Source organism: Halictus rubicundus, chromosome 9 (genome assembly GCF_050948215.1).
Source record: "Halictus rubicundus isolate RS-2024b chromosome 9, iyHalRubi1_principal, whole genome shotgun sequence".
NCBI lineage: Eukaryota > Metazoa > Arthropoda > Insecta > Hymenoptera > Halictidae > Halictus > Halictus rubicundus.
In genome coordinates, this window is record NC_135157.1 from 10,715,014 (window position 1) to 10,742,035 (window position 27,022).

The 27,022-nt window shown below is 40.9% G+C and overlaps 2 protein-coding genes across 4 annotated transcripts in view; one reads left to right on the top strand and one right to left on the bottom strand.

Annotated features, from left to right (window-relative positions):
* Window positions 1–50: 50 nt before the first annotated feature.
* LOC143357049 (lysine-specific demethylase 4C) lies at window positions 51–10,656 on the top strand. Of its 2 annotated transcripts, none has more exons than XM_076793222.1 (11): window positions 51–170; window positions 984–1,779; window positions 1,864–2,069; window positions 2,262–2,617; window positions 2,723–5,151; window positions 5,355–5,537; window positions 5,629–5,928; window positions 6,076–6,267; window positions 6,398–6,511; window positions 6,599–6,691; window positions 6,880–10,656. In XM_076793222.1, the coding sequence occupies exons 2-11, from the start codon at window positions 1,003–1,005 to the stop codon at window positions 6,976–6,978; spliced, it is 4,749 nt and encodes a 1,582-aa protein (XP_076649337.1). In that variant the 5' UTR covers window positions 51–170; window positions 984–1,002; the 3' UTR covers window positions 6,979–10,656. The 2 variants fall into 2 exon arrangements, with proteins under 2 accessions (XP_076649337.1, XP_076649338.1); XM_076793223.1 differs by having other exon boundaries at window positions 51–143.
* The window catches only part of LOC143357052 (ATP-binding cassette sub-family G member 1), a 35,212-nt gene continuing 18,058 nt past the window's right edge, over window positions 9,869–27,022 (bottom strand). For both annotated transcript variants that reach the window (XM_076793232.1, XM_076793233.1), the window contains 8 exons: window positions 24,348–24,465; window positions 19,113–19,308; window positions 17,670–17,817; window positions 14,942–15,181; window positions 14,747–14,863; window positions 14,108–14,374; window positions 12,527–12,783; window positions 9,869–12,171 (listed from right to left, as the gene is read on the bottom strand). In XM_076793232.1, coding sequence (XP_076649347.1) covers window positions 11,833–12,171; window positions 12,527–12,783; window positions 14,108–14,374; window positions 14,747–14,863; window positions 14,942–15,181; window positions 17,670–17,817; window positions 19,113–19,308; window positions 24,348–24,465 — 1,682 coding nt within the window. In that variant the 3' untranslated portion in view covers window positions 9,869–11,832. The remainder of the gene's footprint in view (window positions 12,172–12,526; window positions 12,784–14,107; window positions 14,375–14,746; window positions 14,864–14,941; window positions 15,182–17,669; window positions 17,818–19,112; window positions 19,309–24,347; window positions 24,466–27,022) is intronic.

The following is a 27,022-nucleotide window of genomic DNA, read 5'->3' on the forward strand; positions in this document are numbered from 1 at the left end:
GTGTTCTGGCGTCCGTGGATTGATAGAGCGTCGAACGCCACCTTTATTAGTGTTACATGAGACGCGCGGGGTATAGCGTCGAATGTGTCAAATCGCAGAATCCACGACGATACTTGGTTGAACATGGTGTTTATACAGGAAAGGTGATTGAATTCACGTTTTATCCCGACGTAAGTAATGCGCGCGACCTGGTGACGATGAAATCTGTGAAAGTTCTTGTACGGTTTCGCTAGCGACAATTTTTTTGTCGGTCAATAATATTGCCAGCACGAGATTTCGCGTCTAGCCGTCGTATCTGCGGCGGAAAGCCAACTGGAACGAACGGAACGTGTCACGGATATTGTTGATAGCAGCGATTCTTATGTTTTCTCGGTGTCCCGTTGTTTTTCCGCCGAGATATCGGCGACATGTTGGTCATTAGAGGGGGCAGTTCTTGACAATAGCCATCATCCATTTTGTTTATGCACCTCCGGCACGCTTCGTTCCAAAAACATCTCACCTCGCGCACACATCAACTCGTTTTTTCGAATGTTATTCATGAAAACATGAAATTTACGGACAATTGATTCGGCCCGTTTTAACCATGGTTACTATTCCGTTGATACTTCTTTTTGTGTACGGGAGTAATTCATGATAAAATGATGCAGTCGTGTGTGCGGGTGTGCGGGCGTGTGGTTGTGTGTGTATATATGCACGCTAGCGTGTCATGAATGTACGGGATGTTTTGATTTCGTGTTTATCGTTATGTGTCACGAATCGTGAATGCAATTTTAATTACTATTACCGAACGTTTCTGTTGACTGTTAAAAACTAATCACATTCATAAGTTTGTGTCATAATAGCTTTCGGTGACACATTATTGTTGTTTTTTTCTTTTTAGATGATTACCTGAGAAGTTGTACGCATATTCATGTACGCGTTGAGAATACTCATTGAAATTTTAATGCCGACTGTGACATTGAATTTGTATTTGTTTTTTTCAGGTATGTAAATTAAGGAAAAATGGTTAGCAACATTTCGCGGGGTACCCCCCGCATTCAGGTCTTTAGACCTACGTACGAGGAGTTTAAAGATTTTACCAAGTATGTGGAATACATGGAAAGCAGAGGCGCGCACAAAGCAGGTTTAGCAAAAGTGATTCCACCTCCCGAATGGATTCCACGGAAAGGAGGCTATAATTTGGACAACTTGGATTTGACCATTCCTGCACCCATTTGCCAGGTGGTTACTGGCAAGCAGGGTCTGTACCAGCAAATTAATATACAGAAGAAGTCTATGACTGTGAACGAATATAGCAAACTGGCTAATTCGGAGCGCTATAATACTCCACGTCACTTCGACTATGAAGATCTGGAAAGGAAATACTGGAAGAATATAACTTATGTGGCTCCTATATACGGAGCAGATGTTTCTGGTTCCTTGACTGATCCGGATGTGAAAGAATGGAACATTAATCACTTAGGGACGATACTCGACTATGTGAACAAAGATTACGGTATATCTATCGACGGTGTCAATACAGCGTATCTGTACTTTGGAATGTGGAAGACCACATTTGCATGGCATACAGAGGACATGGACCTGTATTCAATAAATTATTTACACTTTGGTGCTCCAAAGACTTGGTACGCTATACCCCCAGAACATGGACGAAGACTGGAGAGACTCGCCAGTGGTTTCTTCCCATCGAGTCATCAAAGTTGTCAAGCATTCTTACGTCACAAGATGTCTCTTATTTCTCCTCAAATATTAAGACAGTATTCTATTCCGTGCAATAAGGTAAGCATTGTCTTCTTTATCCATCTCTTATTAATCCAATATGCACACATGATAGTCATATACAATGTGCTAATGTTTTTTTAGATAACACAAGAGGCTGGAGAAATAATGATCACTTTTCCTTACGGCTATCATGCTGGCTTCAATCATGGATTCAACTGTGCCGAATCCACCAACTTTGCTACACCACGGTGGGTAGAGTATGGAAAAAGGGCTATACAGTGTACCTGCAGTAAGGACATGGTCAAAATATCTATGGACACCTTCGTGAAACGTTTCCAACCAGAAAGGTAATGAGATTTCCACGAGAATACACACAGTCGGGGACAAACTAAGTGGACACACTTTGGACTTGTTCGCTACCAGCATTCGTTTTGCTGCTTACCTTCTCTGTTAAAATGTCCTTAAATACAACGTACCACTTGTACCACGTATTTTCCATTGTTGGGGACAATTTGTTAATTAAGAACACTTAATTGCAGATATGAATTGTGGTTGCGCGGAGAGGATATTGGTCCACATCCTGAAGATCCTAGGCAGACAGCTGCGCCCTTGCCGTCTCAGATGGACCTGCTATGCAGTAACAGCAGTAATGGTCAATTACCACAGAGTTATTTAAGCGCCGCACCTAAGAACAAACGTCACACGATACACAAAAAGAAAAATATCATGGCGACGAATCCGGATGTTGATATGGAAGAGCTAGTAAATCGACCGGATATCCCACCGGATGTCAAGAAAGTTTTACAAGACCTTGAATTAGAAGAAGCCGACGATCAACCCGACGAGCAGCAGCTAGAAGTTTTGGAAGATATTTGGCTGAAGGCAGGAGAAATGGGTAAACATGTTTGCTGTGTACTTTCTTACCAAGTTTGTGTTTTTTAATGTAATTGAAATAACTAACCGCCGAACAAATTAATGTAATGAATTGTTTTTGCTGTAGATGTGAATGAAGCTACCGTGTACGACGACGGCTACAACCGTAAGAAAAGTCGTAAGCGTAAGAAGAAGAACGCAGAGAAAGAGAAGAAGTTGAAAAAAGACTCTAATAAGAATATTCCAGGGTCTGTAACAGTGAAGACTGAAATTAAACTTGAGCCTGACGATGACTTGAGCTTCTTGTCTCCGTCGTTCCCGAATCAAAGCGGCCATTTGGAAGACGAAGAGCGTTCCTCTAACGTTATACCGGGTCACGATAACATCATTGAAAGTATAAAAGTGGAGGACGCTCCGGACTTCTCCGAAATCGCTGGAAAGCCAGTTAAAAAGAAGAAGAAACATTCGAAGTCTGGCGAACCAAAAAAAGCGAAATCAAAGGGTTCTAGTAAAAAGAAGAACAAGCATGTGAATATGACCATCTTCGACACTGGCGAACCTTTGGACGTGTCCGACGCTAATGTGCAACGGCAGTTAATGGCCATGCCTAGCCTAAATCAGCAAAAATCTTTAACGGTGAAGGACGTTCCTATCGTTCCAGGGCAAGGAAGTCAAGTTACCGGAAACATAATTTTCCCTAGCAACGAACCCGCTGTAAATGTTGCAAGTACACTTGTAAGCTCCGTGTACGGTGACTCGAAGGGAAATGAAAAAGTTATAGATTCTGATTTGGACGAACGAATGAGTGTATTTGCGAAGAACGCTAAGAAACTCAACTTGACTATCGTCAAGTCAACGCTATCTACGCCAGCCATGGTGAAAAATGTACATCCTTCGGATCAAGCGAAGCCTGCTAAAATCGACAAAGCTGTGGAGTCGGAATGTATCGGTGATGACGCTAAAGTGACCGTGCAGGAGGTAAAGCCGTTTAATCAGACCAGTTTTAAAAGCGTAGGCACAATTTCAACCGAGAGATCTAATTATTCAAAGAAGGATATTATAAAAGCTCCGCGGTTGAATGTACTGAGCGCAGCGTTCAATACACCAGCCATCGAGGGCTCTTCCAAAATTAACGTTGACAAACCTTCGGGAGAAGAGAAACATCCGCGTACAGCGACGAATAACATTGTAGTTTTACCAAAGCCTTGGCCTATCGCCAAACCCCACGAGCCTAAACTTGCAAATATCATGTATTTGAACCAGTGTTTTTCTAGCCCACCGATTTTACAGAAAGAAGTACCTACGCAGGAACCAGGAAACGATTCTAAGAGTCTAGAGTTGTCGAAACCTCTCGTTTCCCCGGGAATTCAAATGTCACGGCTTGAAGGATTTTTCACGAAGAACGCAGTCTTGGGTCAAACAATCACGCAGCCGATTACTTGCCACAGTATTAACAGTCCCAGCACAGACGTGAAGGTTCTAGGAAAGAGGTCAACGACTGACACGTCGAAAATGATGGCAACAAAGTTCTGGCAACTTCCAAGCGGTAGTAACAGCTTGTTTTATTCGAAGGACATCAACACGGATGATACGCCGATCCAGTCTTCTGCTGCGAATTTAGATTCCTCTCAGATGTCTACCTCGTCTTCGTTTAGTCTATCAAAGAATATCTTCTTGCCTTCAGCCTCGAAGTGTACGAACGTCTCGATAAATCCCCAGTCTTCGATGATGTACGACTTCAACAAGAAGTACTTGCAGAAGCCTAACCTGGCCACCAGTTTAGTGGACTCCTCGTATCTGAAGATCTTGTCGAAACCGAAGGAGTCGTTGCTGCTGAAGAGAACGTTAAACCAGAAGGTTGAATCCTGTAATCGAAGACTTTTCGGTAAGAGCACAAGCACAATTGTCAGTAACGTAAAGACTGTGTCCACTCAAGTAGACAATCCGTTGGAAATTAGTCAACCCAGCCAGGTTCTGAACACTGTAAGTTTCAACGACGGTTCATCGCCCGGCGCGAATCCGTCGACTTCAGAATTGCAAGCTTCGCAAAATGTTACCACCATCTCGCTCATTAAACGGGGAGATGACGAAGATAATGTTGCGGTTCAGGGTAACCAGCAACCTCAAAGCATAGATAAAAGTTTGGAAGATATATACGCGAACATGCCGCCATTGAAACCCATCAAATGGTCGACGTCCAGGCGAAAGTCGAAAGAGAAGTTGAAGAAGGCGACCACTAGGAAAAAAGATACACCTGAGATGGTTGCGCCAATGCTCAGTCAGGAAGACACCAGTGTAACACCTAGTCCCATGGATAAGCCACCCTGCGTTTCTCATCGTGTTTCGATGATACCGGGACATATATCCGACATGTTGTTTCCCTTTGTTCCGAACAACGACTTACTCAAGGCGTTCAATGACTATTGGAGCGCTCAAATCTCACATTGCGCTATTTGCGCACCGTTTACCTCGAGTTACAATGGACAAGGCAGGCTGATGCCAGCAGACTGGAAATACTGCAAACCCACCGTCTTACCAGAAAGCTCACCGATATGGGTAAGTGTAGTATCTCTAGTAGTAGTATCTAAGCAGGTCAATATATTAAACAATATTTTTCAGCATAAAATTATTTTCAAAGTTATACACACACTTTCAAATAAATGGAATTATTTACTATTTAAAATACTATTTTACCCAACACTGGGCTCATCTTATATTGTACTTCGGGATGATTATCTAAGTTGTTTTTTATTATCTAGGTGTCCGCAAATATATTCGTCGCGAACTCGAAGGAACAAGTGGTGGAACCAGACAATGATAAGCTGCTGCGTTGCAGAGAATGTCATGTGACCGTACATGCATCGTGTTATGGTATTACCGTAGTGCCCACGGATATACGAAATTGGGCGTGCGATAAATGTAAAGCCGGTAAACAACAGGTGGTACGTAGGCTCTGATAATGTTTAGCGAACAGAGAACAATTTCGTTTAATGCCGGCAATACGGTTTTTTTATGGGTATATTTTTTTGGCAGATGTGTTGTTTATGCCCCATGCGTGGCGGTGCTGTTAAACGTACCAGTGACAGTAATTGGGCACATATATTATGCGCTCTCCTATTACCAGGAGTCACATTTAAGGATGCTGTCAATAAGGATCCGATCAATGTACTAACTATCAAACCTGACATTGTTAAGCAACAATGTTGTTATTGCGGCCAGACGGACGGGGCATGTCTAAATTGCAGCCAGTGCAATAACCTGTTTCATCCGTCTTGCGGACTAATTTCCGGCGCAATGTTCTCGATACCCGTCTACAATTCACTGGAGCTTCAGGTATTTGTAAACATGTTGACGTTTATGGTTGAATGTTGAAAACTTGAGGTCTTGGATATTTTTTTCGTAACGAGTGTTTTTTGCAACAAACTGTTTTACTGTTTTTGGTTTTTTTAACTTCTATGTAACAACGAAATTTATTTTTAGGTAACTTGTGACGGACACGATGACGGAAAGGAAAAAATTCCAACCATCCGACAGGGTGAGGTTGTTTGGGCGAAACATCGAAATTCCCGATATTACAAAGCCAAAGTGGATTCGATACACGACACTCTGTTTTATATGGTCACGTTTAGTGACGACAGTTTCAGCGAGGATCTGTATCCATCAGATATAACGGTACGTTGATGCTCCTAAGAAATTTTAATTACCCATTTACCAATTTATTTTACCCATTCCCACCAGCGGCTAATTATATATAGTTCTAGTGTCTTAGTTATGTGTAAAAATTAGTTACCATTCTTTGTAGAATTATGATCCTGGAAACCAACCGCAACGGGGTGCTGCTGTCGATGTGAAATGGACAGATGGGAAAATGTATACCGGTATCTTTGAGGGTACGAATCACAGGATCATGTACACTGTGAGTAATGAGACCATTTATTTTACTTACTTAATCGTGAACAGTCTTTTATTTGTAATTACGTTTCTTTTTTTTTTCATGATTTAGGTAACCTTCGAAGATGGTTCGCAGCTGGTGCTGAAGCGAAACGAGATTTACAGTTTACAGGAAGACATGCCAAAAAGAGTGCGTTCACGTCTGGTATGTTTAGTACTAAATTAATTTTTATGCTACGACAAAATAATTGAATGTTACCCTAGAGAACGGTTCACCTGCTTCTTCTTTGCTTTTTATCGTATCTTCTCATTTTTTTTCTTTATTTCTCATTGACCACGATCGACTCAAAAGTTCACGTTTGATTTTTCTGTTTCAATTGGTTTCATTTAAAGTCTTATGCGACCGAAATGAAGCACCGGCATCATCTGTACGGCATGGAGGATGAATCCGAGGCGCAAAGAAAGGTGAAACAGTCGAAATATTGTGATTAAACGCAAAATTCTATATGGCCCGATGTAAATAATTAATAGAGACAAGTAATAATTAACATATAACTGTAAATATTACATAACGTATAATGTACCTATTCATTCGGTCTCTCTAAAACGTTCCCTGGAGCAGACCAAGCGGACAAATCTATGTTTCACTTAGTTCTCTTCGTTTCTTTTATATTCTACTTTATGTTCTCTCTTTCGTTCTTTCTTTCATTCTTTCTTTCTTTCTTCTTCTTTGTTTCTTTATCGATTTAACACCGATGCGTTCATCGGCGTCACTCTTTCCTATTGTTTAGTACTTTCTGTTGCTTGTGCCTACTGAAAGAAGTATTGAAAAGTAAATTGAAATTCCTATTCGATTACGAATTTCGAATTATTATTCATTCGGATTAAAGATGATTTTAATCTTACTCAATGACGTATACATGACAAAAATGATGGATTCTAGGATCCAAACAAGTATTGTTAAACGAAAAAGATGAGATACGTTTTCGTTTATGCATATATGGAAATATTGGGGAGAATTCGAATGGCGGGCACCAGTAACATTTGCATTAGATACATCTTTCATCTGATTGAATAATTAATATCGCAACGTTTTATTAATATTTAAAAAAGTAAAAGTATTATAGGAACCGCGATATGGATCACGCGTCAATGTAACAAGCGTCCCTTTTGTGGCTATAAATAAGCACGTTCAAGTTTTTAACTGTTTATCACGTAACCAAGAGATAGTGCAGAGATCTCCTCCGCAGCATAAAACAACACGTAGGATCTTTCTGACCCCCTTGTAATTTACAAGCAGCTGTCTACACAAGTTTATATCGGACTGCCTCAAGGCACAGATCAAAGAAACGTTTAGAAGTCCTCAAGATCAATTTCTGTACATATATAATAATCAAGATACGGTATAAGATGTATGTTCTTAACTTCTTCAGGGACACCGACACATATTTGTACGTTCGTTTAATTTTTAAATTAAAATCATTCTCAGTAAAACAGATTGTCAGAGAACAACAGAATCACTGCAGAATCGTTCAACGATAAAAACAAAAAAATTTGCCGTAGAGAAGCACTAATAATCTTCTAATCGAACAAGAAATTATATATATCTTGTTTAGACTTCAGAAATTTCGTCCCTGAAGAGGTTAAACAAACAGTCCACGTGCGTAGTTTAAACGGCATTTTTTACTTTGTTTTACGGATAAGAATCGAAAGTTTGAAATATCTGGATGTTTGCGTTGCGTATGTCCGACTAAGAATCACAAATACTTGTAACGTCTTACTGGAAACGTTAGTATAATTAAGCGGAGTGCTTCTGAAACAAGATTAGCTTCTTTAGAGGAAGTACGTTTAATATAGAATGGAGTAAAAAATGTCCTGACAACGTAGCACATTTTTTATACCATTTTGCATTTTTCTTAAAGGGAGACCACCTCTTGGGATCACTTTGTTTCTAGAAATTATTCATCAGCATACGTTACGTTCAGGAAGAATTCAACCGTTATTAGTGAAACGATCGACAAATAGTTAAGGCGAAAAGCAAACATTTCTCTTTCAATCATTTCAAACTGAAATGCAATTTTGCAACAGTCTATCCGAAGACATAGTTTGTGTCCTACGCAAGTTCAGTTGAATTTTTCACCTATGCTTATAGTTTCAACGTTATCAAAGTGGTGATAGCTTTCCTCTCTGTATTAAGAACTTACATTACTTTACACGAATTAGATTTTTGTATAAAGTAATGTAACATTCTAACAGAATATTCAATAGTGTTCGCTCAGGACTTCTGGATTCTTCTGATGCAACGTATCGCTTAAAGTCATCATCAAGCCGAGCACCACTGATAATAAGCTTCAGTACTCGATTGCGCACGTGTTCATCACCGATTAGTCTGCGAGGGGAAGAAAAACGAAGTCTTTTTTAAATACTAAACCGAGGCGACGAGACGTGCGTCGTCCTTGTGGGCGCCTTACGTTCAGTACGCATTAGCATTTGAAATCATATGAATACTCTCCGGCGTCCGTTTGAATTGTTTCTGTGGTACGATAACACCCTTGAATGTTTCTTCTGTCACTCACTTCTTCCGTTCTTCTGCGTTCTCGAATCACCTAGACCCGCAACCAGCGAACGTTCGACGAAACGCTAACGTGTATGTATGTACATTTCTAGAGGGGATTCGTCGTTCGATTTAATAGTGTTCATATGATCTCCGAAAATTCGTTCCCTAGATGTTTTATTTATCATGAATAGGCAATGCGAAACAAACGATAGTTCTAACTATAAAAAGATGTGTAATTTATCCGAAAGACAAATTATCACTTCCCTCGGCCACTTTATATGCCTGTTGATTGAACTAGGTCGCGGAAGTTGTATTAGCGTTCTATCTGTATATGATAATAATTAAAAGGCCAAAAAAAAATGGAAAAGTTAACAATGTATCCGAATTGTAGAAACATAATGGATACAGCGTACAATAAAAACTACAAATATAAAACCAGTTCTTTTTCTCTTTGTAGCATATAAATAAATTCTACAAAGTTCGCCATGCGGCGAAGGAAGCTCCTGCAACATAAAACAAATTTTTATTGGATTCCACAAGGTTACAAAAATATTATGGACATCGGCAGCTTGGTGGAGGAACTCTCGACTTTTGATAAAAAAAAAGTACGTTTATTGATTAGGCTTTCACACAACCTATAATACTAAACATAACATTTACAGTGGAAAGATCGTGTCTCCATCGAGATAGATCGAGTAAGAATGTTTAACGTGCCTCTCTCCACTCGATTGTTTACGACGTAGTTTGTTTAAAGCTTCGCGTACATCACTTTTCCAGTGTCTATTGGGATACCAACTTCTCTTGGTAACGAGAAAACGAATTTCCTTCGGTACAAAAATTCTTGATAAAATGAAAACGGCAATAAATATTATAAAAAGTGAGAATCTGAAGTCTGACACCTCATCGTGCCCTTGTCGCCCTTCTAACTTTACAGTATAACGCGTACGATTCTCCGTTTAAATGTAGTATTACATTTATACAATATTGACTTGAAATTTAGACTTGCAGGACATCCTACATAGTAATATAGAAACGATTATTCACGTGCGTGTGTGTGTGTGTGTCGGTGTATAGTAATCTTAAGTAACGTTCTAAAACCTTTTAGTCGATTTCTTCAACTACTCTTTATAAATATCATTATTTGATTAACTCTGAGAAGATCTGTAACAAATATATCACATACAACTGTTAGATCTATTACAAATACATAAGAAGTGGTTTTCTTCAATCTTTTCCTTCTCGAGGAAGGTTCTCATTCATTCATACAACAATCTTACCAAGGCAGTTTGCCGTTTGTTACTATAGTAATTGAACATGTGTCTCATAGAAGAAAAAGTAATGTTCTATCAAAAAGTAATATACAATGCACCGATGTTAATATTATGATCATTGTAGTATCACGTATCGTTCATGCGTATGTTCTGATTGTACTCTAGGCACTTAGGCACAAGTGTGACCCCCCCTCCAAAAAAAATTCTACTCTACGATCACGCGTTTCTCGTGACCGCGATTTTCAAAACGGTCATAGCCGCAACAAGATAATTACGACGAACATATGGAACGTTTAAGTGTAATCGTGATTGTTACCCGGACCGTTGCACGGCAAATAACGGTTATGGTACGGAAAAAATAATAAAAAAATATGTTTCTCTCGCCTTTATTACAACGCACGCCTATCGCTCGCGTAACATATTAACGTACGTTCGCTAACAACGTCTTTTTCGGCAACACAGCCTTTTCAAATGCAACGTATCCCCCTGCTACTGGGAAACATATAATTTCAAATAACGATCTGTACAAAATAAATTTGATTTTCTTCAACGCGAAACACAAAAATACGGTCGTCGCGCGTGCACGATGCTAGCGAACGTGTTACGGTTGAAAAGCTTTCGCGAACGTATCATTTTACGAAAGTCTTGAACCCGGGGAACACGGACACACGTTTTGACAGAAAACGGTGTAATAAGTTAACAGAGGCCCGTGGCACGGTGATAAATCTAAAACCGGATGTTTTACGTGCCAGTAGCACGATTAGGCTAACGTTCGGCCGTTAGAACGCGTCCGGCATTTCCAGTCCTACTTTTACTTTGCATTCAATGCCGGCACGTCGATAGCGGGAGTCTTCTCGCGATTAACCCGTTGTACTAAGATTTATCTCACCGGTTACCGGCGATGACAGCTTCTTCCTCGCTTATAATTCCCTGGAAGGAAATTAAAGTGTATACTTATCCTAGTATATTCTCCAATATCGATAACAACAAAATAGAAGTCTATTAAAGGAAATTAATAAGATCCACATTCAGCAGATTCTGCTCGAAACCTTCATCACGAGTCCGTCTATAGTACAAGGGGTTAATAAGTACGGTATAATTTCAGTCGTCTCACTGAACAATTTCGAGCGATAATCAGGGCAAGGGACCCAATTACTGTGCCTGTATACTTATTTTTAAAGTATATAAAGTAAATTTTTTTCCATTAAAACCAGTTAATGTATATGTTATACATATCTCTTTTTTAATATTCATTACGCATGAAAACTAAGTACAATTAATGTAGGCACAGTAATTGATACCCTCAGAGTAATTGGCCCCCTTAACCCTATCCTCCCTCCGTACTCGTCGAAATAAATAGCTTTTCCCCATGCGCAGTGTCAACATCCGTCGCGTTTGTCAATTTGTTCGTTACGGTCCCGAGAGGAACTCTTGTTTCAGCGTCGTGTCGCGCGTCTGTGTACACACAGATTCATCGATAGCAATACTGGAACACCGAGATCGGTAGACCGGTAGTCTTTATCTTCTGTTCAGCTTGCACCAGAGCGCGCTGGCCGTGAGCAAATGCATCAGCACGCCGATGCCCACTATCAGGATCAGATTGTTGATCACGTTAGTGTCGGCGATGTCCATCTCTTTCAGGAACTGCGTGGGCTTCTTGTAATGACAGTAGAAGTCGTCGCACTTCAGGTCCATTCGGTCGAAACCGTAGACGGTGTGCAGAAGACTGTGAAAACTGGCGCGGAAGTACGATATGTGGAACATCCAACGGAACATCAACGGCGTGTCCATGTAACGGATGCAAAATCCGAAAACCGAGAACAGCACCGCCAGTATGGGACCGGCGAACACGGCGATCTGAAAGTACACAGACAAAATGTGAGACATTACATTTAAAAATAATTTTTGATTGACACTTTTGCGAAATACAGTGACAATTCCCGGGGTGTTTGCACATGTAATGATTTTATAATAGTAATGTAGGGTTTTTCGCGAATATCTCCGAAACTAAGCTAAGTGGAAAATGTTGAGATTTATGACATATCGAAAAACCATCGAAGTCTGAGGGTAGCTACACCGAAGGGACCCGTAACACTGGTTTCGCAGCGGCATAGCTTTGCTGATATAGTACCAGTGTCAGGATCACGCGAGGGTGTAGTGTCCCCAGTCTTGTAACGTAGAGGGTGGAATAATAAGTCGATAAAGCGCATACCTTCACCGGCGTGGTGGCTCCTATGAAGAAGCCCCAAGCCTGAGCCGTCAAGCTGGCGGCTATGCTGACGACCATGAAAGAAATAATGCGAGGTGTTTCGACCGGCTGTCCCGTCAGCCAGTAGCTAACAGCCAAATAGGTCGCCGCACAAGCTGCTTGGAATGGTATCTCCACCAGCAGCATGCTGATGTAATACGGCGCTAATCGATACCATCGGTTGAAGTGTTCCCTCGAGAGGATCCGCATTTCCTGCGGAACTGAAAGAAAGGGAACTTTAGTACATGTCCGCGGGGTATAACGTTCGCGGAACAGAAACGCTTTTGTGATAAAAATAGTAGATCGATCCGGAAGAACTCGTTCCTGCGACCGTTATATGCACAGACGCACCCCACCAATGCTTAGCTGTATTCACTTTCTTTCGAGCATATCAACCGTGAAGTTTAGACCACATTCACCTTGAAACACTTTCCATAAAAGAGCAATAAGAATGAAATAAGAAAGTGGCTGGCACGATGCGGTCCGCTTATGGCACCAATTAAAAGAGACACGCGGCGATTATACGTATACACCGTGTGCTCCTTAAATTTGTGCTTTTGGCAGCATGACGAGCAAAACTATTTTAATCAATTCAATTGACTCGATCAATTAAACTCAACCGATACAAATAATCGGCATTAGTTATATCGAATGACCAGGTCGACTCAACTGACTGAACTGGATTAACTCAACCGGACAAACTCACTCAATTCGCTCGATTAAATGATTGACTAACTCAAACAATGCAAAGAAGTGACTCGATTCACTTGAATTAATGGGCTCCATTAACACAGGCTGCAATGACTCGGCTGGTTTAATTCGACGAGCAGAAAAGCCACTAAACTGGACCAACAAAAATTGTTCAAGTAAGCAAACACACGGAAAAAGTAGGACGAGTTACTCAAAGCGACTCCAGTTACAGAGCCAGTGGCTCTCCATTCGAAATCGATAATCTGTGTTCTGAAACGTTAGATCGTGAAAGCATCGAATGCTAGCGATCTCTAAAAAACAAAAAAAGAAGAGACGTGTACGATAAGAGTGAACGGACGGACGCTAGGCTCTCCCCGGGATTGCGAATAGAGATATAAACGTGTTCTGCGTATCTTGACCTAGATTTCAAGCACCTAAACGATGCGGCAAGCTCGAATCCCGACGAAACCGTTACCGAGGTCTTTCACACCGAGTTCGTGGCGATTCGCGATCATACGCTGCTTATATTATCGAAACGACGAATCATTGCGCGCACGCGAACGCCTGTCCATCCGTCCGTGCATTGTTTTCTCCCGCGGCATGAATCGGCTGCGCGCGAGCGCGTGAAAAATGTTGAGCAATTCCGAGATCCGGTTTTCGGCGACCCAGTCGTAAAAAGAAGAAACTGTAATTTATGAATCCCGGTCGCTGAATTAATAACGATGGGTTGCGGATTGCTTAACCGCGTGTCGCCCGCTTGGTGCAATTGGTGAGGCTAATGGTTCGTTATTTTTTATGGCACGCGCTATTATCTTGATAAATTTCGTAACAGGGCCGTCAACTCTAGGTACCTACAGGCAAGGGTAACAGCCATTTTTCCTGTGTACACGATCAGCAACAAGGACCCGTAAAGGTAGACGTAATTCGCTAGGACACCGTTCGCTCTGTAACCGCTTCCCATGTACAGGTAACCGAAAATTACACCGATCAGCAGGTGGCAGAGAAGTCGAACCACCAGCAATGTATAGTCCCTCTTCAGACACAACAGATGCCTCTTGTAGAGCAGGTAACACTGTGCGAGGAATCCCGCAGGCGAGGGTGGTTCCATGGAGTTGTCTGAATCTAGAATTGTTAAATTAATCGTCTTGTCAACGGACTGAAACATTTTTTGAACATTTTTGGTATACATGTACAGGGTCGGCCACTCGCGGGCTATTCAAACAAATATTACATGATTTCCAGACGGAAATGCAATCTTTTTTTCTGTTTGCTTTTTTAACAAGATGCGAGGGTCACCTTCAGTTTCTTAAAAACTGAACGCTGAATATTTCTGAAGCCTAACATTCTGCTTTCTAGATGCATAAAATCCACGAACAAAAGAGAGTTGAACTGCAGAGGATCGTTTTTCTTTTTTTAAATATTCGTCGAACGAACCTTAAGAGAGGTGGAATGTGAAGAGAGGAGAATAATCGCGCAAGGGCGAAAATAATGTACCTGTATTTGGCTTCGTCGGGTACGTTTTTACCGTCTTGTCGTCCATGCACATGGACTCGGCGGCGGCTGCCAATTTTTCAACGCTGATACCGTAATCGCCTATCGCGACCTCTAACACTGTAACACACCGTTGTCCTCGTGAACTATGGCTAACCAGACGGTACTAATTTCGACAGGTTCCAAGGTGTAACTCACGAAAGTCGGCCGGATTGTGGTAAGATGGGCACTCGACTCCGATCGAGGACATGTGTGGCAGTAACGACTTGACTGGACCCGAATAAATGCAATAGCCGCTGGCGACGCAGTAAATCGCGTCGAACATCTCCAGGAGCAACGCACTCGGCTGGTGTATCGTACAAATGACTGTACGCCTCTCTATTTTAGCGAGACGCTGTAAAAGCGCGATGCACTGGCTGCAGGACGCGGAGTCCAAACCTGAAACAAGTATCGTCTTCCTGTAATCGAGTCGTTTCGTCATTGTGTTCTAGCTGTAACGTTCGCGAAAATATTCCGCTAGCAGTGCAACTGGTATATTTATTGCAGTGTTTACTTTTTTTAGTAATCTTGCTTTAATTGCGTCACTGGATTCGATTAGCCCACGCAGTTCTGATTACCTTCAGATAGGTAAACCTTAGTCGTGTTATCCTACCCATTCAAGTTATTTAATTGAATCAAATGATAAATGATACTGGGGAGAGATTACTCAATCACTCTTAACTAACTGAATCAGCTCGTTCGAGTTTCTTATGTAATTCGACTAGATTAACCAAGCTAAGTAGGTCAACTAAGTTAATCACTTTGGATTAACTAATTCAAGTAATTCGACCAATGGAATTATTGTAGACGAACTAATTCGAGTGACTCGAATGACTGAACGTCATTGCAGACGACTTAAATCGAATGACTCGATTGACTTAAACACTATGGACCAGCTGATTCAAGGGACTCAATTAATTTACCAATTGTAGATGAGACGACTCCAGTGACTCAACTAACTTAACAAATGTGGAGGAGAGCTGACTCGAGTGACTCAATTGTTTTACCAATTGTAGATGAGACGACTCAAGTGACTCAACTAACTTAACAAATGTGGAGGAGAGCTGACTCGAGTCACTCAATTGTTTTACCATTGTAGATGAGGTGACTCAAGTGACTCGACTAACATAACAAACGTGGACGGGATAACTCAAGTGAGTCAATTAATCTACCAATTGCTGACGTGCTGGCTCAAGTGACTCAACTAACTTAACCATCGTAGATGACTAAACCCAAGCAACTCAATCGACGTAATGTAGACGAATTAAATCGTCTTAGTTACATCATCCACCTCAAGTGATTTGACTAACTCAACTGTCGTCGAGCGATTAGCGCAAACGACTCATCAATTATCTCGATAAATTGATTTCGACTGACTCGATAAAAACAAGGTTTCGCCTCGGGAGGTGCAGCGATGTCCTCGAGCTGTGCGACGAGAGCAGATAAAGAAGATCAGAATAAATCGTTGTTCTGTGTGTGTGCAGCTGAATGATAAACGCGGTCGACGTGCAACCACGTACGAAACCGGCATTAAATAATAGAAACTATGCATCACGATCAGCGAGAAGATGTTACGAAACCCTTCGGTGTGCCTCATCAATCAGGGACCTTGTGCGTTCTCACGTGAAGCGAAACTCCGAGATGCATATTCTTTTATCGGTCTTGTAATCACGCGCAGATATTTGCCGTCCGTTTTGCCATTTGTCGCGCGTGTATGTATACGCCGGTCATTTCCTTTGTCCCTACGTTTCCACCTTGTCACGTAGTTCAGTCTTATCATTAGCCTGTCGGGATTGCTACGGCTGGCTAGTAACTCGATGGGTGACTTACACAAGGCTAGAAACAGCTCTCCTCGTTCAATATACTTAAAAGTCTCTCCCGCTTCTGTTTTTTCCCATAATACACCGTTTTGAACGCATGTTTTACCGTTATTATTTACTACGGATAGTAAATAATAAGCGGTACCGGCTCCGCGGTACCTGTTCGATGGAGTTATTCTCACAATTGTGTTCTTCCTATTACAACTTTTAAATCGCCTTGGCAATACATACCGCGAACTTGATTAATCGTTTTCTCCGAGAAACGCATTACGAGTTATACTGGATGTCCAAATATTTTTCTGAACGGTTAGCAATGCGGGATGCATTCATTTCTTCGCGTCATCGATTAATTAATCTGTCCGATTGAAAATTCATTCATTTTTGTGTGTTTGGATTCTACAGAATCTCCGATTAAGACCCTGGCGATTAGAATCGATAAGAAAAATGATTGAGAATGCTCTCCGCGCTCAGATACGCAGCTTACCGAGGCTAACTTCTTTGCGATTGTCCCCGACCTTCGGAACGATTTCAATCGATTTGCATTGTAGAACACCATTATCTGGACAACGCTAATTACACGGAAATAATGACACCTGTGCAGATATAATCGATTTACGTCATACGCAACAGTCGGTTCTCGTTCTAGCTGTTCATTTTTCATCAAGCCGGCGCGCGACGTAACATTGAGCAATAACCGCGGATACAAAGTTGTGCAAACCTGTTTTGTCCGAGACATTGAAAGCACAATGTGTTCAAGACGATGTAAATGCGATTGCCGTGTCGTGTCGATTAGATTAAACGAGAAGTTATCTTGTTTCGTTTTAATTGTGCTGTTTATGCGTTTCCCGGTCGCGCGGCGCGCCATGCTGTGAACAACAATCGGGCCGATCGTTGTTCGATTTTGATCTAATTGCTCGGTGGTTCAACTATGTAAATGTGAACAATAACCCCCGATTATTTAAACCCTATTATACATTTTTTTATTGTCGTCCCTCATTTAAATGCCGGCACTGTGCGCCCCGGTCAGATTTATTTATCGCGAATTTCGCGAAGTTTTGTAACATTACCTGTTGTTGGCTCGTCGAGGAATAATACTGAAGGATTGCTCAAAAGCTCCAGGGCGACGTCGAGACGTTTCTTTTGGCCACCGGACAATTTTCCGCACAAAGTGTCGTAGCAGTGGCTCAGCCCTAGTATCTCGAGCAGCTCCAGAACCTGAGAAGGAGCAACGCCTTTTGTAAACATAGCGATTCTTAATTATTCGAGTGACGTTTGGTAAATATATTTTTCGTTAATATTAGGTCGTCCCGTAAGTTCGTGCCGTTTACTCTTGTACCATTTAAATTCTAAAAATAAAATATGTAATCACCCTTTCACTCCACAACCTCTTCTGACCTTTTTGGCAAAGACATCATACCGTCGCTATAAAATTTCGGCGGTTTTTCATTACAATACTTTTCAATGGTGAGTAATATAAACATATCCAGGGCACGAACTTATGGGACGACCTAATATTTTGCTACCGGAGGCCAAATTGGATTGTACAAATTTCTAATCTTGTTTGGTGAAAATAGTTTTAAAAAATGTACGGAACTGTTTGGAAAACACCAACCAGTGCGTGAACTTGTTATACTGCTACAAACTTCGTAGTACTGCTGATAATTCAAGTCAGAGAATAAGCCGCTTAAAACAGGAAAAAAGTCGATCTGGCAAATTTATGCACTGTGCACGATTATCTGCATTCTACCGATCAGAAATATGACTGGTCGGATGACTCATGCGACGATTGACTCGCAAACAGTCACTCTTAGCACTGCTAACATTTTGCGATGCCACTGGCAACACCAATTCAGCCGTTCAACGCAGTGTTTGTGAATTTGTTTACGTTGGTTTCTTTTATCATACTACGAATAGATGTAGTATTGATACTGTGAGCCAAGGATGGGCATTTTTCTCTCAATTGAGACAAGACCCCTTCCAGTGAGCGCCGTTACCGTGGGGCAACGAAGACGGGGACGTCAGATCAAGACTTGTTCCCCCACTCTAATTTTTTCCCCTCTATTCGTGCTCCCTCCCCTCACCTGGCATCACTGGTGGGAGAATCGTCACTGCTTAACCCCTAAAAATGAAAATGTCTATAAACCTGAAAAAGGCTATATTTTATTCTTGAATAAATAAGTGTTATAGCTTACAATCCCATATAAATGATAAATATCAATAAAACGATTCTTTTTTCTTTGCTTTCACATTGTCATTTTCAATTCTCGATTATATTCGAGTGTGAAAAGTTATAGCAGCATAAAATACAGCGCCGCTCGAATTATCTCGAGTGTGCACAGTTAAGGGGTTAAGCTGATCGCGAACGTCGCTTTGGCGGTGTCAATGGAGCAGAATGCTTTGATATTTTTTCCAGCAATGCAGTTTGTAGTTCAGATTGGTTCGAGTGTGTTTTAGGTGGAGTAGAAGGAGATCGGAGACCGGCGTAATTAAGATAAATTTCGAAGACTAACTTGAGTGTGCTTGTAGGCCGAGCTGATCGTGTAGCCGAGTTTCAAATGAGCGGCTAACGTCATCGCTTCGCCGACTGTGATCCTGGTCCTCATCAGGGCGTCCTGCATTATGTAGCACGAAGTTCTCTTCCACCCAGCGCTGTAGGGCATCCGAACCTTACCGTTCACCAGAATCTTCCCTTGGACACCCTTCACTCTGCAACGTGATCGGTTTTCTAAGTATCCAGCGATTTCGACACCGATCGCGAGAACGTCGGCACCACCAAACGAGCTTCGAATGAGTTTACAATTGCAACAAAAAATTGATTCGACTCAATTCCCCGTTGCTATATCCTCGAATTCCTCAGACGCATCGAGGACACGTTTCGATATAATCGCATAGATCTTGAGCAATCGTGGCTGCCGGTTCAAGCAACACGTCATTCTTGCACGCATTACAGCAGTTGCATAAAGATTGATCTCTTTTTCGAATAATTGTAATATGTAAAAGATAATGTAAATAATGTAGAAAATACTCTTCGTTGCTCCAGCAAAGACTGAGAGCTAATTCAATGTTTTATACTCTGAGCATCAGCGATTCAAAGCAAAAGGGGCGACAACAATTTTTTTACGAATTTATATAAAATAAACATTTTATATGCCAATCGCAGATTAGAAGAACAGAATAATTTTAACCGAAGCGAAATAAAAGCAACAACAATTTTTTGCGAATTTATATAAAGCAAACATTTTATATGTCAATCGCAGATTAGAAGAAAAGAATCATTTTAAACGAAGCGAAATAAAAGCAACAACAATTTTTTTTTAGGAATTTATATGAAGCAAACATTTTATATGTCAAACGCAGATTAGCAGAAAAGAATCATTTTAACCGAAGCGAAATAAAAGCAACAACAATTTTTTACGAATTTAAATAAAGCTAACATTTCTGTATATTACATTTTAATTACAGGTTCGAAGGGAAAAATAATTTTAATCACGGACGATCGAAAATACAAAAAGTCCGTGTGATTTACAAATATCCGCGAGAGATCACGAAGCAAGAACATTGGTAATAAAAATCGTAGAAAGAAAAGCAGTTACAGTTGCATTAAAAGGTGACATGTTAGATGAACGACATGCGATGAAACAGTTATGTTCTTTGCATGAATGGTGTCGATCTGTTAATAAGGAAACAATAAAAAGTTGTTGCCGAGAATCCGGTTCTAGGATTTCAATCGTGCGATTGGTTGTAAACGTGACAAAAAGAGCCTGAGCAGTAATGAAGATCGATAATTAACGTTTATTTCGAATGATTTAATATCTGTTTATCCGATGGAATCGGTCACGGTGAAACAAATGTCGAGCAATTCTTCAGTCCCCGTCTAAAAAAGTTTACTCTCCGGTCACACGATCTTGCCCTTTAAATTCCTGATCGCCTCGGCTCGTTCGTTGTTTATCGAAGACTATGAAACGTCTCACCTTTTCGCGACATTTGTTCCTCTTATACTTCTTAAAGTATTTTAAAGTATCGCGGAATACATTATCGACCATAAAATTCTCGTTACCGGTTTAGTAGACGAAAAAAAGAAAGGAACAATGATATCGCATGGCTAATTAATACCATTTCGATCCGAGTGGACGTTAATCAGGCGTAAATCTTCGCAGAAGCGGGTATAAACATTATGCTAATGGGGAGACAAGAAACATCGACGCGACCGACGAAACGCATCGAAGGACAGGTGTCTCCTCGAGATGTTACGGTTAACGTGACTGGAAATTTTTTCGTTTGATGACCGGATCATCGAAAAGGCGAGCTAGCATAATTCGATGCTGTTTCGGCGAATTTTATTGCCTCGGGAAGACATTCTACCGTCTAGGAATTGACTGACGCTGATCGCTTGGTCACGTTCGCATTTAGCGCGAAACGGCTTGCATTATTCCTGGGCGAAACTCGGCTGTTAATTTTTCGCGGAAACAATTCCTCCGTTCATCAAGCATGCTTCCACTGTGTTCCTCTGATTCGTCATCCTGCCCACGCCATTCGTGTTCCGGCCATTTTTAATTGAACATTCTCCAACGTTAAACGTACCATTTAATGCTTTCAGTATTTTATTATTGCGAAGTTCAAGGAATTTCTTTACTCAAGCACATTGGACAATAGAAACCCGTGCAACGCGAGCAATAAATTGAGATTATGTAAATGCATCTTTTGTGCCAGTAACTGTACACAGTCTTTTTAAACAGTTCTTGTTACTGCACATTTGTTCACACATGACACACACGTGCGCGGAGAATGTTTTCTGAATTTCCCGTCTCTTGCAATGACGCTAAACGACCGATAAGATTGAACTTACAATTTTTATATCTAGTAAAAATGATAGCAAAATTTCCAGCGGAGAACTACCGCTGTTGACAGGCGTCAGTTTTTCAATGATCATGTTGCTCTTTTCAGTAGAAATCACGTGTTCACCTGATTCCCATGGAAGGCACGTACCTGTCCGGTTTCCATGTAAATCAACGCTACACGTTAGAAATTCTCCGAAAGATTCTACGGACGGTCGCCTACCATTACCGGCGCGAAGTGTTACGTGAATATCTCGTATTCACGCTGATAAACAATTACTATTCCGCAAGAATAAATTTTCGACAGTTGCGCGACTGTTTACTTCCTCCGCTCGGCTCATTATATTGGATTCGTAATGATCTTATCGTTGTTGTTTTTCTAGAAAAACATTCTGAACTGAATTCGGTGGCGAAGTGGGGTCGGTGTTTGTCCGTTTATGGCACGAAGTATAGCTGTCGTTTATGATCCAATCAAACGCACAGTCAGCGCGTTTAATGCGCGCCTGCACAGCTCAATTCGTTGCAGCGATGCAACCAGTGTTCCGTTTAAGACGAAATATTTAGAGAGTATAAACAAGCTTGAAGCTTCAATCTTTAATTTAATTATAGGAACCCAGGAGACTGCTAACTTTAGTTAATTAAACTATCATCCGGGGTAGGTAAAACGAGTGGGTAATTATCCCCCAATTACTGTGGGAGTAATTAACTGTGCCTATGTTAATTACACTTCTTTTTAAAGCGTAATGAATGTTTAAAAAGAGATACATAACATATATATTAACTGAATTTAATGAAACAATTCAATATCTCTTTTTTAATATTCATTCTAGTTTAAAAATAAGTATGTAAGAACAGTAATTGGGTCCATAACATTTGTATTTGATCTACTCATCTTGATCACAAATGTCTAAAAACCGTACAAATATCTGAGAAAAATAAAATTTTTTTAACACACACAGGTCATCGATATCGAGCTGCAAATAATTCCACAAAAAATTGTTTTGTTTCCATTGAAGAAAGTGGAAGTGACCTCGAAATTTTCGAAAATCCTTCGCCCGCAAAAAACCTTTTACGGCCCCCGTTTTCGGCGTAGAATTTTCATATAAAACGCTTCTGCGTGTCTTTAAAGATAACAAAAATCTGCAAGATTATCCTGTTTTGCGCTAAGACAACAAACACGCCGTCGTGCTTGGTGGTTTCCAAAGTGGCGAAGTGGAATTTGTAAAATGTAAAAGGAAGACAGCGGAAGGAGAATAACCCGAGAACGATGGGTTCACGACTACCAAGGGCACTGACCCACTTTCGGCGGTCTGAAAGGTCGACGGTTCCCTAGCGAGCACAATGGAGGAGCGATTACAGTGCGTTTAAACGCGTCGTGCATCGCTCGAAGCGTGTTATAGACCGAACGACGTGTACCCGTATGAATAATGAAGCTCGCGGCGAGGTTTTAATGGTGGGCGTTCTACGATTAGATCGATGACGAAACAATATGTCGCACCGCGGTCACCGATGACCCAGCGCATATTACGATATGCGGATTTCCGTGCAAATCGAATGCTCGTGCGTAAGCCGAATCGAAGAATAGTAATCGGTCCCCCAATCGAAAGGCTCTTATCTTTCCCCAATTCAGCAATTCCACAAAAACAGGAGCTACAGTTTGCCATAACTCACTATGCCAAGCGTCCACAGTTCACGGAAATATTTTTGTTTCGTTTAGAACAGAACGAATTTTAGGAATTTTTCCGGGCAGAATACTAATCGATCCCCTAATCGATAAACTGTTATTCTTCCCCAATGTATCATTCAGCGACTCCACCAAACAAAGAGGCTACAGTTTGCCATAATTCATTATGCCAAATTCTTACAGTTCACTAAAATACTTTTGTTTCGTTTAGAACAGAACAAATTTTAGGAATTTTTCCGGGCAGAATACTAATCAATGCTCTAATCGATAAACTGTTATTCTTCCCCAATGTATCATTCGGCAATTCCACAAAAACAGAAGCTACAGTTTGCCATAACTCACTATGCCAAGCGTCCACAGTTCACGGAAATATTTTTGTTTCGTTTAGAACAGAACGAATTTTAGGAATTTATCCGGGCAGAATAGTAATCCCCTAATCGACAGGTTGTTATTCTCGCCTAACGTCTCATTCAGCAATTCTACAAAAATAGAAGCTACAGTTTGCCATAATTCACTATGCCAAGCGCCCAAGACAGAAGGCCATAGTTTACCAAAATGTTTTAATTGCATTTCATTAGGGAAGGAACAATTTGTAGAAATTTTTTTCCGGTAACATTAATGGACCGTCTGTCTGAACGAATCGCTTATTTAACAGTTCATATACTGTACAAGTTGTAGACATTTTTTGGCCATAAATTATTTTAAAAAACGCTCGAAAGACAGCCTCATTATTGGAGGACGTTGAGTCAAAAAAAGATCATCGGAAATATTTACCGAGAAGATTAGTGGACTTTCTTTTTAAACGAACACCTAATTTAAAAGTGTATACATTATACAATTCGTATAAAAATTTTTTCACGATATATCAAAAGATGCCCGAGGTGTCATCCTCGCTGTCGGAAGACGCCGTTTCATTAATTCTAGAAAAAAGTTCGAGAAAAAGTTCATTAATTCTTTTAGAAGAACTTGTTAAATATCGCATTTTTTCAGATCTTAATTCTTAGCTCGACTGCGAGGATACCGTTGTGGAATGTCCAATTGATTTATCGGAGTTGAGTTAAAAACTCGAAGACCGCAGCTGAAACGTTGCGAGTTACAAGGACGACGTAGTTAGGCTACGCTCGAAGGTTAAACGCGAGAACATTGTTGTAGGATCACTCGATTAATTCATTGGGACTGCGTTAAACATTATGAAAAAAAACACTGTTGCATTAGAGTTGACTTACGTGTAGCCAGCCAGTACGTTCAACAAGGTTGACTTTCCGGCGCCGGAGGGTCCCATAATGGCGACCAATTCGCCAGCTTTGAATTCCCCGTTGACGCCATGGAGAATTTCTTTGTACTCTGCGGCAGAAAAACAATCGATTGTCACACTTATACCGAATGAAAAATACAATATTATTTTTTAAATAATCTGTTCCTCCAACACCATACATATTTCACTCGTCGAGATTGTAATAATTTCGACAAACCCCCACAGGGTCCACTACTTCACTCCAATTTATTGCAATTCGGGTAGAAAATTTTTATTTTGCTTAACAAATTAGACACTGACACATTTTGATCTGAAGAATGTCAGTACTGATCAAGTTTATTAGAAGATGGATTCTTCATGGATACATGGCGCCGGTAAAATTTTATTTTGACACAGATCGAGATTCTCTTTATTTCATTCTGCCCTGAAAAATCATTTCCGCCGACGAAAGAAATTTTTGTGTAATAATTCGCACTGTTTGTTCGCACTTTGACAGATTGTCTTATAAAAACTAGGATAAGCGTGACTTCAACAACCAGTTGTTTCGTGTAATCACCCGTTCGCCTAGAAAACTGAACAATGTCAAGGCGTTCTTTAAATTCTGTGAGTTAGCAACAGAGCGCAAGTTGCACGGTAGATGCTAATAACATGGGAACCGAAACGTGAAGTATGACAGAGTTCGTTGTGTAATGCGATACAACCGCCTATTGTGCATCAGCGATCGGAAGCCGAGCACTTTTGCGATGCAGTTACTTTTTATCCCACGGTCCAACGATTCGTTTCCAGGCGAACGTCGGTGTCGTCGCGAAGAAAAAGAAACAAAACGGAAATCGATTAACACGATTGCGTAATAACTGAGATTTTCTAAATTTTCAGAATAAAATCCTGATAAAAAAATTCTTGTCATTTTACACTCGAAGCAGAAGCGTCGTTTATGGTGATTTCGGTGTAATATTTTGTTAGTTTTATGGAAAATACTGCTCGACAGTGTTTCGAATTTAACGCGGTTGAATCCTCAGTGTCGAGGAAAACTATTATTTCCTGCTCGAAGAAGAAGGCACCGACGACATATAAAATGGATTTACAGCGCTTCTGCAAATTGGCTTTTAAAAATTCAAATTGCCACGAACGTGCGCTGGCTCGTTAAGGTTCTCGATAGTAAAATAAAAACTATACGCAAATGAAACGGAACGATAGTCGGATACGTTGCCAGTGTAACATGATTCACGTAACGCGCGAAATTCGGCCGTTATCGCGAACAAATGTCATCGCTCGCGACCCTCGATAACATTCCCGATCAGTATGACAACTCTCTTCCGTAAAAGAGGAATCGTGGATAGAAGCCAGCGATAACGGACAGTAGTTGAAATATTTTCGAAAAGGAGGGGACAACGGCGGGACAACGAGGGCAATTGAAATAATCAGAAAACGAAGAGACCATTACGAGAACGGTAAGAAGGCGAAGAAGTTGAAGAATAGCTCGAGGACAAAAAAGCCCCGGAAGAATAGCTCGAAGACGAGGGTGAAGGAACAACGGAAAATAACACAAAGACAAAGCAGAAACAAGTGCACGATAGCGGAAACAGAAGAGCGCAGAGAGAAGTGAGAAAATGGAGAGACTCCAAGTGGGCCTACTTAGGGAACCAATTACTGTGCCTATATTAATTGAGCCGTTTATTTTGAAAGTGGCCTAAGTCCATTTGTCAATTATTTTTTGTTGCCCGTAATTACGTGTACAAATTCAGGTTAGCTGTCACAAACAACATTTGCGGTTAAGTGTATTTAGAGTATACACGATCATTTTGGACACATAAGTTTTCGCAGTCAGTTCAATAATTAAAACCATCACTTTGAAAGTGGCCCAAGTGCAATCCATTATTGATGATGTCCGAATGACAGGTAATAACTTTGTTCTAAATGAAATGAGACAAGAGGATATCGTATCGACAAAATTTCTCGAGGACGCAATTTTTAAAAGGGTAAAGAATTCTAACGGAGAAACTATAAATTGGTACACCCACAGCAATTGGGTCCCCTACCATAGGAGACGAAAAAGGAACAAAACCAGAAGGAGAGAGCACTTGTGACTTTCTCTAACGAAGAAAATTCGTTTTCTTGTACCAATGGCGCGGACAATACATATTCATGTTATTGGTTTTCAATTAGATGGTATTTTTATGGCTGGAAGCTTTCAAGTTTTTCCACCTGTTGGCCATCGAGTCGCGAAGTGAGAGTGACACAAAAATGTTCGATTCTCGCAGAACTGGTTTCCACAGTCGGTCTAAAGTTTGAACACCGTAATTGGCAATCGATCCACGCCGCCACGCTATCCTTGACTTAGGAATACCGGTCAGATAGAATTCGTGTGCCACCCACGCGGCTGACCTGCATACCAGATCACGTGGGAAGAATCATGCTACTTCGGCACGTTCCATCGATTAAAATGATCGTTTATCATGCACCGTCGAGCCCGCTTGTCGACACATCGTTTCATGGAACAATTAAAGAGTAGGTGAAAGTACAATCGGAGAATCGCGCGAGTCCAACATTTTTGGGACACCCGGTAGAAACAGCACTCGGGAAATTAACACTGGATTTACGGGACCAGGCAAAATGACGGGTTCCAATATTTTTAATTCACAATTA